The sequence below is a fragment of the Sturnus vulgaris genome, chromosome 27 (genome assembly GCF_052056855.1).
Source record: "Sturnus vulgaris isolate bStuVul1 chromosome 27, bStuVul1.hap1, whole genome shotgun sequence".
NCBI lineage: Eukaryota > Metazoa > Chordata > Aves > Passeriformes > Sturnidae > Sturnus > Sturnus vulgaris.
Window position 1 is genome coordinate 6282003 of NC_142269.1, and position 16389 is coordinate 6298391.

The following is a 16389-nucleotide window of genomic DNA, read 5'->3' on the forward strand; positions in this document are numbered from 1 at the left end:
TTTATTTTGGTCAGGGTTTGCAACAGAAATCATTTCATTCACACATTGCGTGAGTTGTGCAGAGAAAATCCTTCCATCACCCAAGGTTGTCACTGGATTTCTCCTGTGCTTCTACAATCACAACCCAGGGAAATTCATTGGTTCAGTGTTCACTGGTCCCAAGTTACACAGTTTGTAGTATTTGGTTTCCTATCGATCCCTTCTCCTTTGATAATATTTCAGTTCTCATTCTTGCTTGTCTCATCTCTCTTTTACCAGACCCGGTGCCTCTGACCATGCCAGGGTTGATGTTTGGAGTTGATGTTCATTAATGGTTGTTATCTTTTGTGTATCTTCTGTGCTGCTCCCAGTCTGCTGAGATGTTAAGCTCTGATCTGCAGTGCTGAAACAATTCCTTTGGAAAGAAACTTCAGTTCCTTTCCCCCTGGGCAAAGGTGAACAAAACCCCTGACTGAAGGTATAGAAAGAAATTTAAAATTTCTTGTCATTTCGCTCAGTATGAGAAAGGTATCACAGAAATGCAGAACGATTGAGGTTGGAAGGGAGCTCTGGGGTGATTGGATCTGCCCTGCTCTATCAGGAGTGTCTGGAGCTGTTGGCCAGGGACCATGTCCAGGTGGCTTTTGAATATCTCCAGGGACAGTGGCTCAGCCTCTGGAGATTTTCAAAGGTTGTCTGAGCACAATCAAACATGGACACAAAGGAATCTGAAGGAGAGTAGATATAAAACTGTAAAAATGTTTTGTACCAAAGAGTTCAGCTTATAATCCTCCTCCATTATTTTGGTGTCATGGGATCCCTTACTGGACAATATTGTTTTTTCAGATGTCAGCATAATTCCACATGTAAATAGGCTTATTTTAACACTGGGTATTTAAATGTGGAGCACAGTATCTCTACAAAACTCTCCTCAGCTGGTATCAGTTGGGAGATCTGCAGATTCTGTCCTCTCCTATGGAATTAACCACACTGACACAATCTTAGAATTGGACTGGAAACAATTCTGTTCTCCTGTTTTCTTAAGCTGTGTGTTCTGCACAGCAAATGCCAAGGGAAAAGGCAGAGCTTAGTGGGGGCAATGTGGGACCCTGTCATGAAATGAGGGCTTTAGGTGAATGAAACCCTCACGGTCAGAGGTGTCAGCAAAAGCAGCTTTAATACAAATGTACCAAAGCGTGGCACAGTCCAACAGCAACGCTCACTCTGCAGCTCTGATACATGGATGAAACAGGGACAGGAACATCGAATTAGAATTAATTGGGAAAGATTGATGTGGAGACTGGGAGGGAGAAAAGCCTTATTTCCCCTACACAATGTGGTTAACTTGTTTTTTCAAAAGCAGGGGAGGCTTAATCCTGCCTGCTGTGACTGAGTCACAAATGGTGACCACAGCATCCTGCCTGCAGCTTGTGAGAGGGGCTGAGCTGGGGAAGGTGTGAGCTGGGCTCTGTTAGGTAAGAACCAAGTTGCCATGGAAACTATCACTCCATCAAACCACCCAAAATCACTTCCTGCTGGCCCCTTGCTCCTCTCCCTGAGTGCCAGACAACAGCAGGGCTTCTTCTCTGCTGCTATGAGCATTTTCCTCCCTCATGCCTTCTGCAAGGTCTCTCCTCACTGAAGCTCCTGAATGTGCCAGAGAGACACTTCCCTGCACAGCCTCTGGAAAAGACACATTCAGCCAACAGGAAATCTCCATTATCAAAGCTTTATGATTATGTTTATGATCCCCGTGGGCTTTAGGACAGCTGGATTTCGGCAATCTCTGTCACAGGTTCAGAAGAAAAAGTACAGAGGACCCACAGCATTTTAGCCTAGTATAAAACTTTATTTTCATCACTACTACAGGAACCTAAAATGCACATGAGCTATATTTGGCAGAAGAAATACAGGCTTGATAAAGAAATGAAAATGATCAGGTTGAATGGCATCACTTCAGATGCCACACAGCTCTTCTCATCTGCAATACACACTTATGAAATCGATCTAAAACCCAAAGCTGCAAATGGCATCCACTGGGCTTGAATTCCCTCAGCAGCACTACTGCAGTGGCACAGGCAGTAACACAACATGCCTGGGAAAGGAGCTTTTAAAAGGCCACATATCTAGGGTGAGCATTGGAGTTTTGAAAGCTATTGAAGCAGCTTGGACACTTGTGAGCAAATGCCACAAGAGTGGGGAGATGACTTAGCAGGAGGATGAGGATAAATTCACTCTCCTCAGTTCTCAGAGGAGAGCAAACAGCAAAAGCACTTAAAACTGTTCAGTGTAAATCATCTGGCCAGGCAGGAGTGAGCAGTGTTCAATGTCTTCAGGGGAAGGTGCTGCCTCGTGTCCTGGCTGGTCTCTGGCAGCTGCTCTGGCCCTGCTTGTTCCAGCCCCTTGTGCTGCTGATTCACGTTCTTTCCTGCTCTTCTTCGGGTTCCTCTTGCCTTCATTCCCCATGACTGGAAGAGGAAATTGGAGTTAAAACTGCATTTAATGAAATTGGGCCTGGGAACCCGTGTTTGATAGCTGTGAGCTCCCTTACCTCAGAAAAGAAACAACTTGATACTCATGAGGGTGTTGATGGCGATGCTCTTTGCCAGCAGGACTCTCAAACCCAGCACAGCCATGGACAGCATGTTCACTCTCTGCCCTTCAGCATCTGCTCAGTGACCAGAAAAGAGCAGAGAGATCATGGTCTGCGTTTTGATGTTGTGGTCTTGGCACAAAGTGGGACAATGCACAGGGGATGGTGTCAGGGAAAGGAAGAGCAGCAAAGGAGCAGAGAGAGAGAAGATGGCAACAACAGGGGAGCCCAGGGTCTGTCTCTGCTGCTTTTGGCTTCCTGGGGCTTGTGTGTAACTGCAGGAGTAACCCTGGAACAGCAGCTTGTGTCTGCTGAAGGTGTTGTCTTCTGCCTCCTGTGCCTTGCAGGAAATCCATTTCCATGCCTTTATCCCCCAGCGAGCAATGGAACTTCACAGCCTGTTTGGGGAACTCACCTTGTGCTGAGTGCTTGGGCTCTGTGCTGTTGCAAACCCTCTTACTGGGCCCTTCAGCCACTGGTTCATCAGCCTCTTCTTCTGCAGCATGATAAAGAAAAGACATTTTAAACTCTATCCACGTTTTAGACAGGATTAAGGGAAATGTTCCTGTGACATTTCCTGTAGGAACTTGAGGAAAGCTGGGGCTCAGATGATCAGTCATTACTTCCAACAATAACTTGAGCTGACAATTTTTCCATGCAACAGCAGGAAACAGAAGAGTTCCTTCATTGTTTTGATTTTACTATTTGAATCACCCTCATGACTGTAAAACTATCCCACAAAGTTTAACAATTCACTTACTTAAAAAACCCTCACAGCACACCCAATCTTTAACTTTTTGCAGGATTAGAAAGGCTGTTCCAGTTTGGGCTGCAGCAGGTTTGCTGCTTCATGGTGAAATATTTAGTCATAAGGGAATTTGCATTTTGGACAAATAGATTGTGTCTTCCCTCTTCTCCCCCAAAAAGGTATCTCCAAGTAATTCAAGAGTTGAAACCATTTCTTTCAGATGCTTTGAAACATCTTTCATCTCTCCCTGCTAAAATCCCCAATGTCTTTCTCATTTCTGCTGGCTGCCCAGGGCAATGCTGTGGAGAAGGAGAACACAAACCCCCACAGGCCACTGTCTCCAGAAATAAGTGACAGCTGTGCCACCAAACTGTACCTGGATGTGTTGTTGTCATGGTGCTGTTGTCGAATTTGGCCGTGCAGGTCAGCTCTGTGTCTTTGGTCACATTGACCACTTTAATTGCATTGTACAACCCCTCTGATGTCAAAATGGATCTGCTCTGTTCATATACGACCTCCTTAGAGGGCATCTCCAAGCTGATGCTCTTTGTCTGAATATTCCTTGCCAAACAAGCTGCTTTCCCAGGGCTGCCACCTTCTTCCAGTTTCTTTGATTTCATCACAATGACTTGAGGGTTGGAAGTATTGGAAATGTCTGCAAAATAAAGTATGGTTTGGACAGGATTGATTTAATTGCAGGTTTTCCCAAGTGCTGAATGATCGAAATTCACATGTACTTCAGCTGTAAATGATTTGTAACATCCTCATTAATTATCTTATATGTCATTCTTGTTTGCCAGTAGAGGTGCAACTAATGATGGATGATTGTTTAAACTCACAGCCAGCTGTCTTACAAGAAAACCATTGGTGTCAATAGAATTGCAGAGGCAGGAAATCATTGTGGTACCATGATTTCATTTTAAACAAAATACCTTTGCCTCTAGATCATATTATTTATGGAGAATCAATAGTTATCACAAAAAACAATATTAGAAAACCAATAACTTAATTCAGATTAACAATTTGCATTAGATTAAAAACATGGAACTGACAGGAATCCTCCAGCAGCCTTCCTTGCCTTAAAGGGCTCAGCTTATGAAAGGCTGTCAGACACATCCACAAAGATTGACGTGTCTGCTTTGACAGGAGCACCCTGAGGGTCTCTTGGGTAAAGAGAGGTGCTTTAGGATTTTCATTTGGCACGGTGTCTGCCTTGCAGGTGGGACAAGAGATCCCTCAAGTCTCAAATTTTCTTCATCCTGTGGTACTGATGGAGGTTTGATCAAGGGGCTCTGACTTTACCCCCTTTCCCCATCAGCCCTATGGCACTGCTGAGGAACTGAGGTGAAAGCCAAATCGTGCTCTGCCACAACTTCATGGGTCGGCTCTCCTGAGCCAACAGGCACAACTACACACTTGTCCACACCTACAGCAACCACACACCCAACAGAAATCAAACATTTCCTTCCCAGGTGTTGTACCACGGCTGCCCAGAGCCTGTCAGTCCTGTGCATTCTGTGTTCTCTGAGAAGACCTTGAAAGGCTTTTCATGTGGTCTCCTCTCCAGGCTTTCCAAACAGCCAGAATACAAACAAGCAGCTTCTCTGCAAGAGCTCCCTGGGCAAGATCATCAGCAAGAAATCATGTACACGGTGCAATTGTAGTTCAGAGAGCAGAAGATTCGTTTATTCTGAGTCTAGTAGACTCACAGGAGTCCCACTAGTTTGCATTTTGTGACAATCCAGCCATGAATTCCTACCACTGCTTGCTTCTGAAAGGGATTTGTGTTTTATGTTCTGAACATTTATTTGGACAAAAAGTTGTACTTCTCCTTCTCTTTAGTCTTATAAAGTCACAGGAGGAGTCCTCTATTTTAAAATGTAATGGGCCTGAAATAACATGAAATGTTCTTATAGTACTTTAAAGACCTCTAAAACCCCAGCAACAATTTCTGAGGGATGCACCTGAATCTTAAGATAATGCAGATCTACACCAAAAACCCTTCTGCCACCCCAACATTCACATTCCATCAAAAACCTCAGGGTGACCTCAACCTTTAATCTGCATCATGGAATTCCCAATAAAGATAGGAACTGCTAAGGCTTCTTATCATCCCTACTCCACACATTGGTCTTTGGCAGTGTTAATACCTGAACTTCTCCAAGCAGGCAGTTCCAGATCTGTCTCAAAACTCCTCAGCACTGTGAGCTCTTCTCTGAGCTCTGCAGTCCTGCCCCGAGTCAGTCAGTGGAAGTCCACTGGAGAATTGGACACTTGACAGGAAATTTGAGCCAGAGTGCTGCCCAAACTGGGAATAAGTTATGCCATGCTAAGTAGTGCCCTGCTGGTGTTTGGGGATCATGGAATAATGGTGCTGTGCAGAGTCAGCCCAGTTGTTCCTGGGAAACCCTTCTGAGCAGATCCAAGCTGAGGATTTGGCTTGAAAGCCTGGCTGGAGTGAGAGTGCACTCACGGGAATATTGCAGATGAAAATCCTTACAGTGAACCCAAACCATTCAATTCCTTTTTCCACCTCCACCCCAATATTAAATGAAGTTTTAGAAATAAAGAAATGTCACTTACTTGGTAGAACTGTGAGAGTCGTTCCTGGTCCAAATATAAGCTTATCTGTGCTCACAGTGCTAAGACTCAATCCAATAACTCACTCTTTCCTCAAGGTGCTCAAAAGTGTTTTAAAACAGGAGATGAAAAGCCAAATATTAGTCCTAATTATCCATGGCAGCCAGTCCCATGAGGTAGATTTACTTCCAAAACTGGAAAGGAAATAAGTTAATTGAATAGTTCGGTGATTTCAGATACCATGACTGAGTATAGAATTTTCAACTTCTCCCTTTCTTGCACCTTTAGAAACTTCATGAGCTCTTTTATGTGTTCAAGATAAACGGAGATACAGAAATAATGTTCTATTTGTCTTCTTCATGATTGCAGTCATCTTTCTCTTTTCTTTCCCAAAACATCTCACATTTTTTCCCTCCTTTTGTTTTTGTTCCGGTCCTTATGATGTTTATAACATTGTGGTATCCCAAACCCAAACACTGTGATATATTTCATAGCAAAAACTGTCTCTGTACCACTACACAGAATTTTGAATTATACAGGCAGTCACATGACTTCTTCTGTGGTTTTACAACATACCACCTGAAGAAACCATAAGGCTTACAAGGATCTCAGATAATATCAGAAAGGTTGAGTTGTAAATGAGAACTTGGGGATTACATGACACCGCTGGAAAGTCTGAGGGAGTTAATCTGGATAGAAAGCAGGAAAATAGTCAGTACTTGTTGTGTTATTTCAAACATTTCTTACAATGCAGTCAATTTCCCTAATTCTCTCCTTGTGGGCTTTAGTGGCAGTGTGACAGGTGTACTGGGATGTAGCAGGCTGGCTCTGGGGAAGTTGGGAAGAGAGGATTAAAAGCAGAAGAATCAGGAGGATCAGAAACTGCTCAAGTGACCTTTGAGCTGGGAATTACTCTCAATACCCCATGGTGAAATGCATCCAGGGATCCTCTAGCATGGAGCCAGTTTAGATGCCAGTGTCTCTCTCTGCCTCTGTCTGGCTGTTGCTCAGGGATTCCCCCAGGTCAGCACGGTCAAGGAAATAAATGTAATGTTTGTGAGTTTGTGGCTGCTCCAGCTGCTGCCTGTGCTGCCTCACACAGGGGGCGGTGGCTGTTCGAGTTTGAAAGACAGGTGTCTGCCAAGTAAGGTGAGAACCTCCCTTGGAATGGAAAATGTTATCTTCTTCCCTCTGACTTATAATTTTGAAATTAGGGGCTTTCAGGCAAAGAGGCAGGAAAAGGAACACGAGTTCTTTAGCAGTATGTGTGTGTATAACAAGGCAAACAAACAACCCCACCGGCAGCGACACCAAACAGAAGCAGAGCCCAGTCCCAGCTGCTCTCGGCTGCAGGCACTTTCCCCTTGGGTGCAGTTCCGGGCACAGCCAGCAGGGGCGCTGCTGGCTCGCGGCCGGGCAGGGCGGGTGCGATGATTGCCCTGCAGGGGGCGCTGTGGCGCCAGCTCGGCCGCCTTTTCACGCTGTTAATGGCGGCTCGGGGGGGAGGGATGGAGAAGGGGCTCCTTTAGAGACCCAAGGGATGGGGAAGGGGCTCCTTTACACACCCAAGGGATGGAGAAGGGGCTCCTTTACACACCCAAGGGATGGAGAAGGGGCTCCTTTACAGACCTTCAGGAGTAGCCAGTCGCTGTGCCCCTCCCTATGGTGAAATGAGCCGTAACAGGAGCCTGGAGCAGCAGGCTGGAATGGCAAGAGCTGAGCATTCCCAGGGTGGTAATCAAGGTGTAGCACAAACTCTGCAGCTCTGGCAGGAGCCTCACGGGTGCTGGAGGTTGGATTGCTCCCCTTTTCTTTCTGTGGAATTCCTCCCATTGTTATGCTAAGTAATTGTGGCTACACCTTAAAACAACAGATAATGTTCTCTCGTAGGGGGGTGGGTGGAGGGGGAGGGGGGGGGAACCAGAAAAGGAAAGGTGGGATGGGGGGTCTGGAGCTGGGCTCTCTCTCTCTCGCTTGGCTCGTGGAGTGGGAAGACAACCTGGGCTCTGCTCTGGCATCTCCCCCTGCCATCCCAGCACTGAGATCCACACTCTCTGCCTTTGGACATCGCTCTGCTGCTCTCCCAGCTCACCCTACTACCTCCGGACACTCTGCTGAGCACCACGACCGACACCGTGAGGGGGAGTCACTTTCCCATCCCTCTCTCCCCTGGGCCGCGGCCGCCATCACCCAGCCCTCTTCAACTGCGCGGGACCTGCCCTGCCCCCAGCACCGGTAACAGCACAGGGAGACGGCCTGCGGCCAGAAGGGACTGGAGCGGAGCTAGACTGTTCTGTTCTGTTGTCAATTTTTATACCTGTTGTTATTTTCTGCCTTGTTAGATACCAGTAAAGAACTGTTATTCTTATCCCCATATCTCCTGCCTGAAGGCGTCTGAATTGGACCTAAAATAATTAAAAGGGAGGGGGGTTGCACTCTGCATCGCAGAAAAGGGGCTCTTGCCTTTCCTTAGACCATACCTGTCTTTCAAACCGAGACAACGGGGCTGGACGGACACGGGGTGTAGAGTTAATGTGAAACAGTGGCAGACAACAGCGGGGCTGGGCGGGGGATTCCTCCCTTGGAGAGTTCACCAGCCATGGCTGATCCCGAGCTCAGCAAAGGCAGTGGCACGGTGTCCTCCTGGCTACCAGATCCTGGTGCAGCACGTGCTGGCTCTGGGCTCCCAAGTGTCAGAGAAGCAGAGAAGAAAGCTGGCCAGCCCTCGTCACAGCCCGAAGGTAAACAAAAAAATCAGGCAAGAAACACAGGGCAGCAGTGTCTCCAGACAGTCACCCTTGCCCTGTGGATCCTGAGGCGAGCACCCCCACCAGAAGGAAGCAGCAGCCCCTGGCCCCAGCCCTCACAGGATCCCTGCTGCCCCTCACCCACTGAGATATTCCTGGAGCCGGGGGAGGCCGTGACCATTCCAGACTAAAACCAGAAACTAAACCAAAAATGGTGAGGGAATTTAAGCCATCTCCAAGAGAGCAATATGGTGTCTTTGGTTGCAATACAGGATTTGACTGGAGGTGTGTATTCTATCACCATCTGTTGAAACCAGGCATGGCACTGATCCTTATTTCTGTGGGAGATATCCTCTGCTAATGGGCCATCTATTAAAACCAGCTAGGTCAGTATTCTTTATCTTTTCCACAACCCATCCTTCCTCCAGGAGATATCTTCTGTTAATGGTCCATTGAGTCCCACTGAATGACTGATTAAATTACATCATCCCATTGGGAGATGCTCCAGCCAGGGGCAGGAGCCAAGCCTTTCCTACCTAGATAAAAAGTGAGATCTGGAACACCAAGGCAGCCCTTTTTCCACTGGATTCCAGAGGAAAACCAGACCTTTGCACATCATCACTGGAACTTTGGAAGAAAACCTCACTCTTCTACAGGAGCACTGCTCCACCAGAACAACATCTGTCACTGCAGGAGGATGCAGCCACGATTGCATGGCCCTGCTGCCAACACCTTTGTTACCGTATGGACTAGAAATCCTGAATATTAGAATATAAAATGTATAAACCATAATAGTAGTAGTAATGCTAAGGCTTGAAGACTGCAGTTCCCAGAGTAGGCCCTGGGAAACTAACTTAGGAATGTGCTGTGCTGAGAGCATGCAGAACTGTTAGTGATAAGGTTAAAGTATAATCATAAATAAAGTACTGGTGGTGGGCAGTGGCGTAAGAGAGAGATTGAGGGGGAGAACACTATAGTCCTAGGATAAGCAACCATGTAAGATTTATGACGCAAAATGCTATCTTCAAGGTGAATGTATCTATAGAAGAATGTGTACTTCTGCACATAAACCATTTGTAAAAAGGGTATAAAAAACCCTCTAAAAAGGGAACCAGTGGGATCCTGACTTGGGATGCGAGTCCGCAGGTCCCCGGGCCCTGAATAAAGCACCGCATAAACTGACACTCTGTTAGTTTGTGTTTTACTTGGGGTTTCGGGCAGCACCTTGACTGAATGACGGGGGGTCAGGTTGGATACTGACTCTGTATTTGGGTTTGTTCGCTGTAATACTGTATTTCTGTTTTAATTTCCCTAAGAAAGAACTGTTATTCCTATTGCCATATCTTTGCCAGAGAGCCCCTTAATTTCAAAATAATTTGGAGGGAGGGGGTTTACATTCTCCATTTTAAAAAGAGGCTCCTGCCTTTCCTGGCAGATGACTGTCTTTCAAACCAAGACATATGGGTAGAAAACATGAGAGAAATAGAAAGAAATTGGCGAGGCCTTCTTTAGACAAATGGGTCATTCCTGGGCTCCAGTCCTCATGGGGTGCTGGAAGTGTGTCAAGTGTCTGATGGCAGGACAGCACAGCTGAGCACACACACTCAGGAGTTTACTGCAGTGTGCTGATGCAAACTTGCTGACACAGGTGGCTGCAGAGCTGGACCTCTACTTGCCAGTGAGGAAGAATTGGTGAGGGATGTGAGGTGGTTGGGGCAGCCTTGGCTGCAGTGACCATGCAGTTGGAGCTCAGGATCCAGGGAGAAGAGAGCACTGCAAATCCAGGACTGGAGCCCTGGGCTTCAGGAGAGCAGAATCTGGGCTCTTCAGGGATCTTCTGGGGGGAATCCCATGGCTTATGGCCCTGGACAGAGGAGGGATTTGGGAGAGCTGCTCATTTTCAGACATTAGCTCCTTGAACCTCATGAATGAGGTTTTCTTGACAAAGCAGTAAGTCAAGAATTTTGCAAGAAGGCCAAAATGATGAACAAAGGGCTCCTGGATGAACTCATAAAGGGTAAAAGCAAAACAAGCATAAGTGCTTCTTCAGCCCCTGCTCTGATGTCTATAGCTGAGAGATTCCTACTGGGAAGTGCCATTTCTGGTCTCCAGGTCTCCTTCTTCATGCATCTGATTCTGGCCATTGTTGGATCTGAAGTTAAAAGGATTTTTGTTCTTAACAAAAGTCTCCTTTGTCCTCTGAGGCAAACAGAAGAATATAATGCTCTGCTAAAATGGAAACATAGAAATACAGAAGGTTCTTGCCCACTTGTGTTCTACTGGAGCTGGTGATCAAATGTCTGTTTGCAACAGCCAAGATCTCAGGGTGAAGAGTGAAGAAATTGGTTTTGGAAAAAGACAGTTTGTGTGTGGTGGTTCAGTTGTTTTCAGTCACTGTGCTCCGTAGCTCGCACTGTGCTAGACAGTTCTACAAAAACATCTGGGTTTTTTTCAGTGCCACGTGATGTCTCCTCTTTCATGTCTCTGAGGAGCTCCCTTTTGTTTTTCTGTGCCTCTACACTGCTCTACTTCTGAACATCTAACACTGTTCCAGAGGATTCCCGACACTAAAAATGACATTAACATCCTTGCTTGTTTTGGCATAGTGGGCAGTTAATGTTAATCTCTCTAAAATATTGCCCATGACTCTTTGGAAAGGAATATTGTTGTTAGAAGTGTCTCACAGAAAAAGTCTGGTTACTGGTTTCTCTTTCAACACATAGCAAGAGAGTCAAATATGCATATGGTAAATGTAAATGAGACTGATAGTACTGTAGATTTAATCAGCATATACAGCTTGATTAAGAGGATGCCCTGGCAAGAGCAAACAGAGCTCTGAAGATTGCAAAAAGTTTGGATCAAGTCTGGCTGTTGGGAAACAAGATTTTAGTAAGCAGAAATGCAGAGTTTGACTGTGTGATGTTTAACTAGATGATTGTAGTAAAATATTAGCAGCCAACCTGTAAATGGTATATAAGCACATGTAGTGCTCAGTAAAAACTGGATTCTGATCACCATTCAGTAGTCCCCGTCTCTCTCTCCATCATCAATACATGGTGGCACTGTGTAACAGTGGTGGGGGTTTTGCACCATTTAATTAGAGGATTGTTTTCATTGATTTTGTTTACTTAGAACTGAAATTAATAAAAACACGATGGAAATGTTTTTTTCTTGTGTTTGGCTTGGTTGTTTATTAAATTTTATCAGAAAGGATAGAACGTTCAACAGCACTTCTAGCTACTTGCTAGAAGTGAGGAAAAAAGGTAAAAGATGCAACTGCTGCAAGGTTGCTTAAAGCTAAACAGACCAATAGAGAATTAACACCTCTTTTATTTATACTTTTAACCTATTTCTGCTTTTAACCTAAGTTCTCATGACTCTTAGTGTGACATTGACTGACCAACTAGAAACTACGACCTGAAATTGATAAAAAAGAAGGAAGAAGAGAGAAGATGAAAGAGACAATGCCCAAAATCCTAAATATTGTCCAATACCTATTATGTACTATAAAAACCTCAATTTAGAACCCATCACTATGTGAAAGCAAACACTTCTATATCATGACACTAGAGATTTTAACTTCATCACTCAAATTAAGAAGCCCTCTCCAGGGCCTCAAGTTGAAAGCAGCGTTCTCCAGGGGGTCAGAGCCTGACAGCACAGAAAGCTCAAAACCCGCAGGTTTCTGGGATCCAACAGCACTGCAGGGACATCTCCCTGTCCTTGTCTCAATGCACAAGCCATAATTGCATATTTTCCCCATTTATTCAAGGATGAGCACTGAAAGAGCACCTTGGTGAGCACCTGGAGGACAACCAAAGTCAACTCACCACACCTTCTCAACTCCTCCTTCCTCATCAGGTGCTCTGTAGCAGCCACCCAGAGCAAACTCATCCCTGCTCACCTGGCTTTGCTAAACAGCCTGGCTCCATCCACCACAGCACTCTGGCAGCTACAGCAACACATCTGCATCATCCCATGGCTCTGCAGCCAAGGCACAGAGGAAAAATGAGGCTGTGCTGGACAGGAGCCCAGGCAACGTGCACTAAACCTGCACTTGCCCAAAGAGCCTGGGCAGTTGCCACAACAGACCCTCCTGCACCAGAAATGGTGCCAGCCCTTCTCCCAGCCCTCCCTCCACTGCCTTTTAGTGCCACCAAGCCAGAGGGATGTTTCCTGCACCTGCCATTGCCTGACAAGAGCCCTGGGGACCAGCTGCTAGACAGAAATGCTGAGACATCTGTCTTCTCCATCTGTCAGTTTTTGATCCATTCTGATACAGAGCTGCTCCAGGGTGATTCTTGCTCCACAGTAATACATTGCTGCATCCCCTTGCTTTGCTGCCAGGATTTCCAATGTGAAGCTGTTCTTGGAGCTCTCCACTCTTCCCTTAAAGTGACCTTGGAAATCTTTTCCATAATAATCACCCTCGCTATAAATCCATTCCAGAGTGCCCCGTGGGCCCTGGCGGTACCAGAACATGTCGTAGCTTCCCATAGAACCTCCCTTCACGCTGCACTGGAAGGTGCCTGGATCTCCCTCTTGCACGGTCAGTTCCCTGGGGTGCTGCTCCAAGGTCACCTGGCCAGTGACTGCTGCAGAGAGCAAGAACAAGCCACAGTCACTCCAAGATTCAGCAGAGCTCAGGGCAATGCTAATGGAGCTTTGGACTGGCACTGGACCGGTGGAAGGACAAAATCCTCCTCTTTGAAGCCAGCTGACACAGAGGGACAGAGCTGGCAGCAGGTGTCAAGGCTCACAAGGAAGGACATTCCACAATTCCCTCCCTTCTTTTCCCTGTCAGACAGGGAGCTTTCTCTGATTTTCCCCAAAGAAGCAGGAAGCATTTGCCCCATGGGATGACAAATCCCTTTGTCCTTGCCAAGACAGGATGGTGAGGAACCCACTCTGCTGTCCCTGAAAGTGCTGTAGATGAGCCCAGCAAAGACAAAGGCGTGTCACAGGCCATGGGGCTGGTGCCCTGTGCTGCCATCCTGCAGCTGGTGTGTGCCAGAGGGGCCGCAGTGGCCCCAGGAGCAGAGTGTCCAGTGCCAGGGCACAGCGCTGGGCCCCAAGATCTGAGTGCAGCAGGGAGGAGCCCTGCGTGTGCCCAGGCTGCAGGGGAGGCAGCTTGGATGGAGGTGACGAGCTCACAGGGGCAGGAGAGGAGCAGGGCTGCTGTCCCCGTGCTCCCCAGGCATGGCTGGGCAGCTGGAGCCGGGGAACAGGTCCGGCTGCAAGCGCTCAGCACCTCCCCAGAGCCGTGCAGAGCACAGGGCCACGCTCAGCTCCTGGGGCCAGCAGCCCTTGCCTGCACTTACCTACAATGGGCAATAAGCCCACGCACAGGGCACTCCACATGGCCAGCCCCGCTCTGTCTCGCCTCTCTCCACCTTCTCTCTGCCTGCACAACAGCTCTGCCCACACCTGCCCTGCCTGGGCCTCTGGCACTGCTCTCAGGGCCACTCCCTCCTGCTCCCTCCCTCTGTCTGTGACAACACTGAGGGGGAGAGGTGGGGCAGGACGAGCAGAACTTGAAGCTCTCGCTGCCCTCCTGGCTGTCTCTCATTCTGCACGGTGCAAGAACAGACTGTTTGTTGGGCAGGAAATGCTGTGCTGGCTAAAGGGGACGTGTTTCTCAGGGGCCAGCCCTGGCCTTTCTCTCAGATGTCTTGCAGGCTGCTGCTGAGATTTTGGAGCTGACTGGGGAGGCTGTCAGCTTGTCCTTCCCCTGGCCCCTGGCCCTGGCTCTGCCGAGCTGCTGCTCCCACATGGGACACCCCAGGATCGCAGCTCGGCTTGGCCAGGGCACCCCTAAGCCAAAGTGCTCCTCACCCTGCTCCCTGCACTCTGGCCCAGCACCCTACTCCCTCCCCAGTGATGACATTTCTCCACCTGCCTCCTCCTCTCTAAGGCCTCCTGGACCCCTGCCCATCAGCAAAGGCAACCCAGGACCCTGCAGGGACCAGGCTGCTCAGCAGAGCCAGGACACTGCCTGCCCTGTGTCCTTCCCCTCCTCAGCAGGAACCCAGGGCTCTCCCTGTGACCACGGAATGGGACAGCTCTGAGCCCTGACACTGTCATTGTCCTGACTGCCACCACTCTTCTGGGAGCATTGCCCACCCCACAGACTGTCTGCATCCTTACCCTCCTCCCTCTATCCCTGGGTACTTGGACATGGCACCTTGTGGTGAGGACTATTAGGATAGGAAGGGGTAAAAAAGACACGGAGAGGGTAGAGAAGACCACTGAGAATGGGGGCTGGAGGATGGGAAAAGAAGCAGTTGGGTGCATGGCCAGGGAGGATTTGTCTAGTCCAGGAATAAGAGGCCAGGGGCCTCATCCTTCTCTCAGCCTCTTTAGGAAGGGAAGTGGAGAGGGATGTTCTCCCTGGTACACAGTGATAGGTCGAGTGACAGTGGCCCAAAGCTGCACCAGAGGAGGTTTAGGCTGGATATTAGCAAGCATTTCTTTACTGAGAGAGTGGTGAAACATCGACACAGGCATCCTAGGGAGGTGGTCAATGCCCCAAGCCTGTCTCTGTTTAAGAGATGTTTGGACAATGCATTTTGAAACATGCTGCAACTTGTGTTCTGCCCTGAAAGGGGTTCAGCACTAGACAGTCATTGCAGCTCCCTTTAAATGGAAAAAGTCCTCTTTTCTCTCTCCCCTGCCTTCCACTCCTCTCCTCTGCAAGCCCCCAGGAGCAGTGAGACTCCATTTCCCTGACCCCAGGCACAGCCCACTCACTGACTCTCCCCTTGCATGGGCTGGGACCCACGTGAACATGCAGGAGGGGAGGAAGCTCATGGAGTTCAGGAACACCTCAAGTGTCTCTCTGGTCCCTCAGGGTGCAGTAATTGAGTGCACTGTCCCCCAGCTCCAGCCTGCTGATGGTCAGTGTCCAGAGCCATGATCAGCCTGGCAGGAAAACCTCGTGTGGGCAAAAGGGGCTGTGTGGCTGTAGGAGCCTCCATGGCCCTGGCACTGCAGCAGCACTGCAGGGCTTCACCAGGACACTGCTGACACCAGGCCATGTAAATATAGCAGGTTTAGGGGCTGTAAGTGCAACAGAGGGTCCCAGTGTCCCCTGCTGCCACCACCCTGCAGAGCTGGTTGTCTGCATCTGATCACCTTGAAATGCACCTGAAAGAAAATCAGGCCCTTTGCATCACTGCTTTGCTCTCAGTGGTGCAAGGACATGGCCCCCAAAAGGGTCAAAGGAAGCAGGGAAAGGTGTTGCCAAAGCCCAGGTGCTTTGTGTGTTCCACTTAAGAAGGGGACCAAGGAAGGCAGAGTGGGACTGGAGCCTGGCAGTCACCAGGCTGACTGGATGACAGAACAAACTGGAACCTCCTGTACAGAATAGAACATTGCAACTGGGGCTCAGGAGAAGGAAAGCCTCGGTGTTGGGAAAGGAGCTCTTGATTGAAGGCCAGGATCACTGGCGCTGCATGGGGATGGCCCCTGATTTCTTAGGAACACTTTGGAACACTTGAACCACTTTGGCATTCACCATCTCCAAATTCGGTGGGTGCTGAGCCAGACCCCAGAAGGTTTGTGTTAAAGCTCAGCTGGGTTTCCTGTCCCCGTGCGAACAGCACAGAAATACCGGGCAGAGTCCTGAGCTTGCAGGGATCGCAATGAGAGATAAGCTACGGACAGGGAATTGTCCCGGGAAATCTTGGCCCGCCCCTTTATTGACTGGTGATAATCAAGAACTATCGGATCATAAGTAATAA

At 48.2% G+C, this 16389-nt stretch overlaps 1 protein-coding gene, 1 long non-coding RNA gene and 1 gene segment (V, D, J or C); all 3 read right to left on the reverse strand.

Moving 5' to 3' along the window:
* The window catches only part of LOC106864004 (M1-specific T cell receptor alpha chain-like), a 370462-nt gene that overhangs the window by 269152 nt on the left and 84921 nt on the right, over positions 1-16389 (reverse strand). The window lies entirely within an intron of this gene.
* On the reverse strand, positions 1819-6089 carry LOC148221103 (T cell receptor delta constant-like). The segment is given in 5 exon segments: positions 1819-2447; positions 2531-2647; positions 2988-3068; positions 3697-3975; positions 5904-6089. Coding segments are annotated over 3 exon segments (441 nt in total).
* Positions 11811-14375, reverse strand: LOC148221104 (uncharacterized). The gene is made up of 2 exons (XR_015808582.1): positions 13969-14375; positions 11811-13242 (listed from the first exon to the last, which is right to left on the reverse strand). It is a non-coding gene; the product is annotated as an uncharacterized LOC148221104 (long non-coding RNA).